Source organism: Coregonus lavaretus (genome assembly GCF_964263955.1).
Source record: "Coregonus lavaretus genome assembly, chromosome: 17".
NCBI classification, from domain to species: Eukaryota; Metazoa; Chordata; class Actinopteri; order Salmoniformes; family Salmonidae; genus Coregonus; species Coregonus lavaretus.
The window spans coordinates 31,454,976-31,464,556 of NC_140004.1; the positions used below are offsets into that span (position 1 = coordinate 31,454,976).

General features: G+C 49.3%; 1 protein-coding gene across 1 annotated transcript in view; it reads left to right on the forward strand.

Annotated features, from left to right (window-relative positions):
- Window positions 1-1,452: 1,452 nt before the first annotated feature.
- LOC311144993 (methylcytosine dioxygenase TET3-like) overlaps window positions 1,453-9,581 on the forward strand; it is a 38,349-nt gene continuing 30,220 nt past the window's right edge. The window contains exon 1 of the mRNA XM_084181203.1: window positions 1,453-4,389. Within this exon, the coding sequence (XP_084037329.1) occupies window positions 1,482-4,389 (2,908 nt within the window). The 5' untranslated portion in view covers window positions 1,453-1,481. The remainder of the gene's footprint in view (window positions 4,390-9,581) is intronic.

The window sequence follows — 9,581 nt, forward strand, 5'->3', positions numbered from 1 at the left end:
GATTTTCTGGATATTTTTTTCTCAATTTGTCTGTCATAGTTGACGTGTACCTATGATGAAAATTACAGGCCTCTCTCATCTTTTTAAGTGGGAGAACTTGCACAATTGGTGGCTGACTAAATACTTTTTTCCCCCACTGTATATGTCTCTTTGTCCAGTATGAAGAAAGTTAGAGGTAGTTTCGTGAACTAATGTTAACTAGGGTTAGCGCAATGACTGGAAGTCTATGGGTATCTGCTAGCATGCAAATGGTATCCACGAGTTCATCTGACTCTGGGGAAGTAGATTAAGGGCCTCATTGCCAAAATCCGGAAGTATCCCTTTAACTGTGCTTATGCAGGTTTGAAACACTGCAAATACATGATTCAAGCCCAGATCTGTAGCATTTCTTTAAAAGTCAGTGTCGCGTTGAGAAGGCTGTTTGCAGCAATATACACTGAATATACCCAACATTAGGAATACCTTCCTAATATTGAGTGGATTTAACAAGTTACATCAATAAGGGATCATACCTTTCACCTGGATTCACCTGGTCAGTCTATGTCATGGAAAGAGCAGGTGTTCTTAATGTTTTCTACACTCAGTGTAGAGTGTTTTGACAACAGCACTGCTTTGGTTGCACTGTCAAAATTTCACTTTTAGTTTTCCCCTCCAAAATCATCAGCCAGACCAGATCCTCTCCATAGTGTTGCAGCATTCTTCTGCAGGTCTAGTAAACAGTGATGTCATCACAGCTAATGTATTGGATGAGCAGGTTCAACCATCAGATGAGATAATCAGCACTATGCTCTATCTCTAATGGACTCTAATCGAAGGCTGTAGCTACTATCATCTTATTAAACACACTTGTGAAATGGAATCAAGAATGTAACCATATACTAACAATAGCTATGATTTGATCTTTGCTCTCTAGATCCTTCACACATTTGTATTGCATTTGTTGAGCCATCCTGCATTGATTGAGTGTGTCTAGTCTTACCTCATGGTGATATGACAGACAGGTGTTGAATGCAGCAGTCTTGTAGAGGTACAGTAGATACAGTAGACAGACAGACAGACAGACAGACAGACAGACAGAGAGAGAGAGAGAGAGAGAGAGAGAGAGAGAGAGAGAGAGAGAGAGAGAGAGAGAGAGAGATCCCAGACCAAGTCCTATGAAATGAGGAATGGTTTCTAGCCAGTGCCCTGTCATAATCATTATGATCTGTCGATTTGTCCATTCTCTGTGAATGCTTTGTTTGAGTATAATGTTATATTAAGATGATCAACTGAAGAAACTAGTTGTAAACATGTTGTAAACATGTTTAAACTATATATTTTTTTGTATATTGATTGCTATTGTTTATTCCATCTTGATGCACAGTTCCTATTTAGTTTTCCTGGTTCCTTATCCCTAACCTCTCTAACCTGTGTCCTCTCATTCTCTCACTCAGACTGTTTCGGACGCTCGTTCAGTGGATGGCCCCAGAAGAGGAGGCCAGATGGAAACTGGGTCACATGACCGCCTCGGGCAAGGCGGTTCACTGAGCCTGGAACCGACCAATGGGGTGAGCCAGCATCCCAGGGACACCCATGAGGAGGGTGGAGCTGGCCTGGAGCCCCAGAGGGAGCCCCAGCGGTCAAGGAGTGTTTCCCCAGGACAGGGCTGGGTACATGGGCACAGCAAAGCCACCCAACCCCATCAGCAGCAGCCCTGCAATGGCTGGAGCAGTAGTGGTAGGACTCCTGGGAAGCCTGTCCATGAGGCAGACATGGAGGATGCACGCAACCTGGTAGCCTTCTCAGCCAGCGTGAGTGTGGGCTCCCTGCCCCCCTCATGTCATCCCGAGCCCCAGTCCCACACCACTCAGCTGTATGAGAAGTTCAACCAGGAGATGGGCACTGGTGAGGGGGCTGCGGCTCAAGCCAGGATCCAAGCCCCAGAAGGAGGAAACCAGGATAGCCCCCCAGAGGACCTGAACACCCTGCAGAATGCCCTGAGCCAGGCACGGCACGGCCAGAAACCCCCCAACTGTGACTGTGATGGGCCAGACTGCCCAGACTACCTGGAGTGGCTGGAGAAGAGGATCAAACAGACAGGGGCAGGGGAGGACCGGGACAACAATATGCCCTGCTCCAAGATGACCGCTGACAAGTCGCCTCATAAACAGTCCCCACACTCACAGCAGTCCCCCCACCCCCATCCTCACCCCCAACCCCATGTCAATGGAGGTAACCCTCTCTACTGTCCACCCCTACACCCACACCAACAAGGCCAAAACCCAGCCCCTATCCCCTGCTGCCCTCAGGTCCTCTCCATCGCCAAGGAGAAGAACGTCAGTCTGCAGACGGCTATTGCAATCGAGGCCCTGACCCAGCTGTCTGCAACTGTCCCCCAGACCGTGGTCCCTCCTGCCCAGACCTCCTCCCCCAGCCACCCTCAACACCCCCCCCAACAACCCTCTCCACACCTCCAGCACGGCACCCGCCTGGTCCCCTCCTCCCCCGACCCCCTCTCCTCTTTGTCCTCCTCGCATTCACAATCCGTCCCTCCTGGAATATACCCCCAGCCCCAGCAGAGCCCCGTGTCGTGGGAGCAGCAGCACAGACCCCAGTCACAGGGCCATCCGGCCCATGCCTCCCCTCTCCCGTCCTCCACTTCGCCCTTCCCCAGGCAGCCCCAGGCAGGCAGCCCCCGGCCTCACCCCCAGCAGTGGCAGCAGCAGCAGGGCCCTGGGGGATCCCAAGAGCAGAGGAACCAGTGGATGAACTCAGATTCCCAGCAGCCTCGTTTTGCCCCTCCGTCCAGTGACCACAGCGCTGGCGACCCCATGTCCAAGCTCAAACAGCTACTGGGGGACTCCAGTGGAAAATACATAAACGGCCCCTTCAAGTTGCCCGTCCCACACCACCACATCAAGCAGGAACCAGGGATGCCTTGGGTCAAGCAGGAGGTAGACTCCAGGGAGTACCAGAGCTCTGCCTGCGCCTCCATGGAGGGCTGCTATGGCCTGATGAATGGCCAGCAGCAGCCTAGGTACCCTGGTCCACCTCTCTCCCTGGGCAGTGCAGCCATCCACCAATCCACCCAGACAGCTCTGCAGCAGCACCTTCACCACAAGAGGAACCTCTTCTCCAACCCTCCTGGCATCCCAGGCCTCTGCCCTCTGCGGCCTGCCAAGGCCTGCCAGAACCTCCGCAAGTGGTGGCCCCAAAAGATGGGCCCCGAGAGCCACCCCATCCCCTTGGCCATCAAGCAGGAGCCCAAGGAGACCAAGAGGAGGAAGAGCACAGCGGGGATATCTCCGGTCCTCAAGCAGCACCCAGTGGGTGGGATGCTGCTCCAGCCAGGCCCCAAACCCAAGACGATAGTGATCAAGAAGACCAAGCAGAAGGCCTCCCTGCCAACCTTCCTGCCTCACAGACAGATCTCCATACAGAAACTGTCTCCCCTCACCATGACCGGAGCCCTGCCTCTGGCCAGCGCCCACCCAGGTTCTCTCCATCTCCCTACCTTCCCCCTCCTCAGTAACCCCACTCAGGCAGCCGCAGGCCTCCCTTCCCCGGCCCAATCTCAGGTATCCATTTTAAACTCTTCTATTGCACCCTCTGTCGCTGCTTCTGCCTTGTCTGTAAACACTCCAGACGTCTCAACCCCTCAGCCTCTCACTGTAGCCCTGGACGTCCCGGCAAGCTCAGGGGAGGCCAGCGCCACACAGACCTCCACCCCTCAGACCTCCACCACCTCACAGTCCATACCAGGCCTCAGTTCCCTGGACCCCAAGTTCGAGGAGCTGATCTGCCAGTTCGAGGCAGAGTTCGGGGACAGCTCATCCTCGGCCCCAGAGCCCTACCCTCCTCAGATCCAGAGCCAGCCCCAGGACCAGGACCCCTCAGCCTCAGCCCAGCACGTGGTGACAGCGTCTCAGCCCAACGTTAACTCAGGACAAGCCAGGCCCCCATCACCATCCAGCGCTACCATCACCCAGTCCTCCAGCCCTCCTCCTTTAGCTCCTACCACAGCCCCATCAACAGACCAGGACATGGAGGTGGACAAGGAGAAGGAGTTAGGGGGTGTGAGTGAAGCAACCTCCACCTCCACTATACAGCCCTCCACTGAGAGCCCCATGGAGGATAAGCGTGAGGGGACCAAGCTGCCTCTCTCCCCGTCCCCACTGCCCAAACGCATGAAGATCGAGACCAATGGGAACGTAGCTGTCCTCTCCACCACTGGATTATTCTCTGATGGGGGCGAGGACAACACCCCCACTAAGGACGGCTTCCCCCTTAACCCCTCCCTAAAAGGCTTCCTGGAGTCGCCACTAAGCTACCTGGACATGCCCACTAAGAGCCTGCTAGACACGCCCGCCAAGGACCTCCAGGCTGAGTTCCCCACCTGCGACTGTGTCGGTGAGTGGTGTGTGTCTGTGTTTGTATTGAACAGTTTAAATGTAGCTACATTTCGACCACTGTTGGCCCCCAGAGTTACACATGGCTTTACACTCCCAGTGAGTGGGCTTGGGCTGCACACAAATGTTTTTGGTATATTTGGTATATAATAAAAGTATCTAGTATAGAAACTCATTTAAAAGACTGTTACTAAACCAATAACTAGCCTACTGATTTTTCTGCACTCGTTATGTCTAGGGGTCTTAGGCCTAGCTACATGGTCTTGATGTGTGCGTTAATGTGGTCCAGGGCCTGCTCTGTCTCTCTTGACCTCTTGATCGGCCAGTCCATGCGGATTATTGTTGGTTCAGATGGTGACAAAAATAAACATACAAAACGGAAAACGACAAACAGGTATGCCCAAACTAAAGATTCAAAGCAAACGAAAGGCCTAATGGCAACCAAAACCAGCAACCTCACGGCTCTCCAAGCTGGTACTCTGACTGAGGACCTTAACATTTAGCCTACAGCCGCGGCCCTGTGGAAATCTAATTAACATAATAAAACATTCCCCATCAAAATCTGTCTGTTTAAACTAGAGATATCTGGTATATCTTTTTGCATGGGTTGCGTCTCAATCCACCGCATCTGCCGATATCGCCCCTCCGCATCTGCGGTGAAAGGTGGCAGAGCTAGTGCGGTGTTTGTCAGACCATTAGACAAATCCTGAAAATCAGTCTTCTCACGAAAACGTCTATAGCGTCCGAACGGTTTGGCCTACACTAATATGATGCCTCTGTGGTAAACTGAGACTCTCATGAACAAAATTGGGTTCTACGTTTTGCTCTACGTTGCCCACAAGCCTCACAAGACTCTTCTGAAAGTCCCCGGTACCAGTTTAACAAATGTATGGAGGTACACTACATGACCAAAAGTATATGTACACCTGCCCGTCGAACATCTCATTCCAAAATCACGGGTATTAATATGGAGATGTTCCCCCCTTTGCTGCTATAACAGCCTCCTCTCTTCTGGGAAGGCTTTCCACTAGATGTTGGAACATTGCTGCAGTGTGGTCGGGAACTGATGTTGGGCGATTAGGCCTGGCTCGCAGTCGGCATTCCAATTCATCCCAAAGGTGTTAGATGGTGTTGAGGTCAGGACTCTGTGCAGGCCAGTCAAGTTCATCCACACCGATCTTGATAAACCATTTCTGTATGGACCTCGCTTTTTGCACGGGGGCGTTGTCATGCTGAAACAGGAAAGGTCCTTCCCCAAACTTTTGCCACAAAGTTGGAAGCACAGAATCGTCTAGAATGTCATTTTATGCTGTAGTGTTAAGAGTTGCCTTCACTGGAACTAACGGGCCTAGCCCGAACCATGATAGACAGCCCCAGAACATTATTCCTCCTCCACCAAAATTTACAGTTGGCACTATGTATTCGGTCAGGTAACGTTCTCCTGGCATCCGTCAAACCCAGATTCGTCCATCGGACTGACAGACGGTGACGCGTGATTCATCACTCCAGAGAACGCGTTTCCACTGCTCCAGAGTCCAATGGCGGCGAGCTTTACACCACTCCAGCCGACACTTGGCATTGCGCATGGTGATCTTAGGCTTGTGTGCTGCTGCCCGACCATGGTGCGGCTGCTCTGCCACTTTGCGGCTGAGCCGTTGTTGCTAGACGTTTCCACTTCACAATAACAGCACTTGCAGTTGACCGGGGCAGCTCTAGCAGGGCAGAAAGTTGACGAACTGACTTGTTGGAAAGGTGGCATTCTATGACGGTGCCACGTTGAAAGTCACTGAGCTAAGGCCATTCTACTGCCAATGTTTGTCTATGGAGATTGCATGGCTGTGTGCTCGATTTTATACACCTGTCAGCAACGGCTGTGGCTGAAATAGCCGAATCCACTAATCTGAAGGGGTGCCCACGTACTTTTGTATATGTATATATGGAGATAGTTTAGTGCCTAAAAAAAGGGGTTAAATACATGTAAAATATATAAATTGTTTCCTGATCTTTCTTATATCTCTCAGATATAGGACAGACACTTCAGAACAAATTCCTTTAGATTTGTTTGGGACTATCTGTTGTTCCATGTAGTGAATCCGTTATTCAATGCATTTCTATTTGCTAATAACAGTAATGCCAATGTGATCCTTGGTATCTTAAAATTCTAAATCAAAGGGGTCTTAAAATGTTAAATCAAATAGCTAATTGATCCTTGGTATGACCATCTTAAAACAATTCCATATGTTATCTTAGATCCCCCCCTGGCTTAGACAGGGCTTAGACTCTAGAGCAGGGTTCTTCAATTCCGGTCCTGGAGGGCCGAAACACCTCTGTTTTTCATCCTCTCCTTCTAATCAGGGGCTAATTCAGACCTGGGACACCAGGTGAGTGCAATTAACTACCAGGCAGAAATAAAAAACAGAAGTGTTTCGGCCCTCCAGGACCGGAATTGAAGAACCCTGCTCTAGAGGGTTAATTGGCAGCACCTGATGTGCTTATCAAGCCTTGGCTCAGCACCTAGACCCGGTTGCTGCCACCTAGGGGATGGAGTGTGGAAGTGTATCCTATGATCACATACTGTACAGCAGAGGCTGGGGCTATACAGCAGCAGATGGACACTCTTAGAAAAAAAGGTACTCTCTGGAACAGAAAAGGGTTATTCGGCTGTCCCCATAGGAGAACCTTTTGAAGAACCCTTTTTGGTTCCAGGCAGAACCCTTTTGGTTCCAGGTAGAACCTGTTTCGGTTCCATGTAAAATCCTTTTATCAGACGGTTCTACATGGAACTCAAAAGGGTTCTAGCTAGAACCAAAAAGGGTTCTACCTGGAACCTAAAAGGGTTCTCCTAAGGGAACCCTTTTAGAACCCTTTTGTCTTAGAGTGTATAGAGGCTGTTACTACTGTACATCAGGTGGTCCAATCACTTCTGCTCCAGCTCTTCTCTCTGGACATCTCATGAGTGTGTCTGAGAATGTGAGTGTTGCCAGCCAGGGTGTGTGTGTGTTGCCGGGATGTGCGTCCCGAGCCACTACTCTCCAGTAAGCTACAGTGCAAGGTGCATAGGGAGACAGCGGGAACAAGAGGGCAGCCATTGTGTCCATTGTGTGGGGTGGCTGTGTGGATCTGGCTGGCAGACAGCACAGAGCAGGCCACTCTGTCTAGGCTACATGTCTGACAGAGTGGGACATAGTCTCTTTGGCTGCGTCCCAAATGGCACCCTATTTCCTGTTTAGTGCACTAGTCAAAAGTAAGTCATTGCTCAGGCTTCTGACATACAGAGACTAGCTTGACATACAGTGGGGGAAAAAGTATTTAGTCAGCCACCAATTGTGCAAGTTCTCCCACTTAAAAAGATGAGAGAGGCCTGTAATTTTCATCATAGGTACACGTCAACTATGACAGACAAATTGAGAAACAAAATCCAGAAAATCACATTCTAGGATTTTTTATGAATTTATTTGCAAATTATGGTGGAAAATAAGTATTTGGTCACCTACAAACAAGCAAGATTTCTGGCTCTCACAGACCTGTAACTTCTTCTTTAAGAGGCTCCTCTGTCCTCCACTCGTTACCTGTATTAATGGCACCTGTTTGAACTTGTTATCAGTATAAAAGACACCTGTCCACAACCTCAAACAGTCATACTCCAAACTCCACTATGGCCAAGACCAAAGAGCTGTCAAAGGACACCAGAAACAAAATTGTAGACCTGCACCAGGCTGGGAAGACTGAATCTGCAATAGGTAAGCAGCTTGGTTTGAAGAAATCAACTGTGGGAGCAATTATTAGGAAATGGAAGACATACAAGACCACTGATAATCTCCCTCGATCTGGGGCTCCACGCAAGATCTCACCCCGTGGGGTCAAAATGATCACAAGAACGGTGAGCAAAAATCCCAGAACCACACGGGGGGACCTAGTGAATGACCTGTAGAGAGCTGGGACCAAAGTAACAAAGCCTACCATCAGTAACACACTACGCCGCCAGGGACTCAAATCCTGCAGTGCGAGACATGTCCCCCTGCTTAAGCCAGTACATGTCCAGGCCCGTCTGAAGTTTGCTAGAGTGCATTTGGATGATCCAGAAGAGGATTGGGAGAATGTCATATGGTCAGATGAAACCAAAATATAACTTTTTGGTAAAAACTAAACTCGTCGTGTTTGGAGGACAAAGAATGCTGAGTTGCATCCAAAGAACACCATACCTACTGTGAAGCATGGGGGTGGAAACATCATGCTTTGGGGCTGTTTTTCTGCAAAGGGACCAGGACGACTGATCCGTGTAAAGGAAAGAATGAATGGGGCCATGTATCGTGAGATTTTGAGTGAAAATCTCCTTCCATCAGCAAGGGCATTGAAGATGAAACGTGGCTGGGTCTTTCAGCATGACAATGATCCCAAACACACCGCCCGGGCAACGAAGGAGTGGCTTCGTAAGAAGCATTTCAAGGTCCTGGAGTGGCCTAGCCAGTCTCCAGATCTCAACCCCATAGAAAATCTTTGGAGGGAGTTGAAAGTCTGTGTTGCCCAGCGACAGCCCCAAAACATCACTGCCCTAGAGGAGATCTGCATGGAGGAATGGGCCAAAATACCAGCAACAGTGTGTGAAAACCTTGTGAAGACTTACAGAAAACGTTTGACCTGTGTCATTGCCAACAAAGGGTATATAACAAAGTATTGGGAAACTTTTGTTATTGACCAAATACTTATTTTCCACCATAATTTGCAAATAAATTCATTAAAAATCCTACAATGTGATTTTCTGGAATGTTTTTTCTCATTTTGTCTGTCATAGTTGACGTGTACCTATGATGAAAATTACAGGCCTCTCTCATCTTTTTAAGTGGGAGAACTTGCACAATTGGTGGCTGACTAAATACTTTTTTCACCCACTGTATACAGGAAGTACTGTGGTACATATACTGTAGTTCTGGATAGTAGTTTATGTAGTCTACAGTAGTGTATGTTTATGTATTGTAGTCCTGTAAGTCACTACTGTCAGAAAGTTTTCTAGTGTTCCGTGTCAGTTGTCTAAACTGTCTGATAGTGTGTTAATTTAACAGTTTAAAAGTGTTCAGCAGTGGTAAGCAGAGTCAGTGTTTCTCTAAAAAGTTTAGTGTTTAGTGTGCTCAGCGCAGTGGGGGAGAGAGAGAGGGAGAGAGAGACCGAGAAAGAATCAAAGCGAGAGCACGGCGT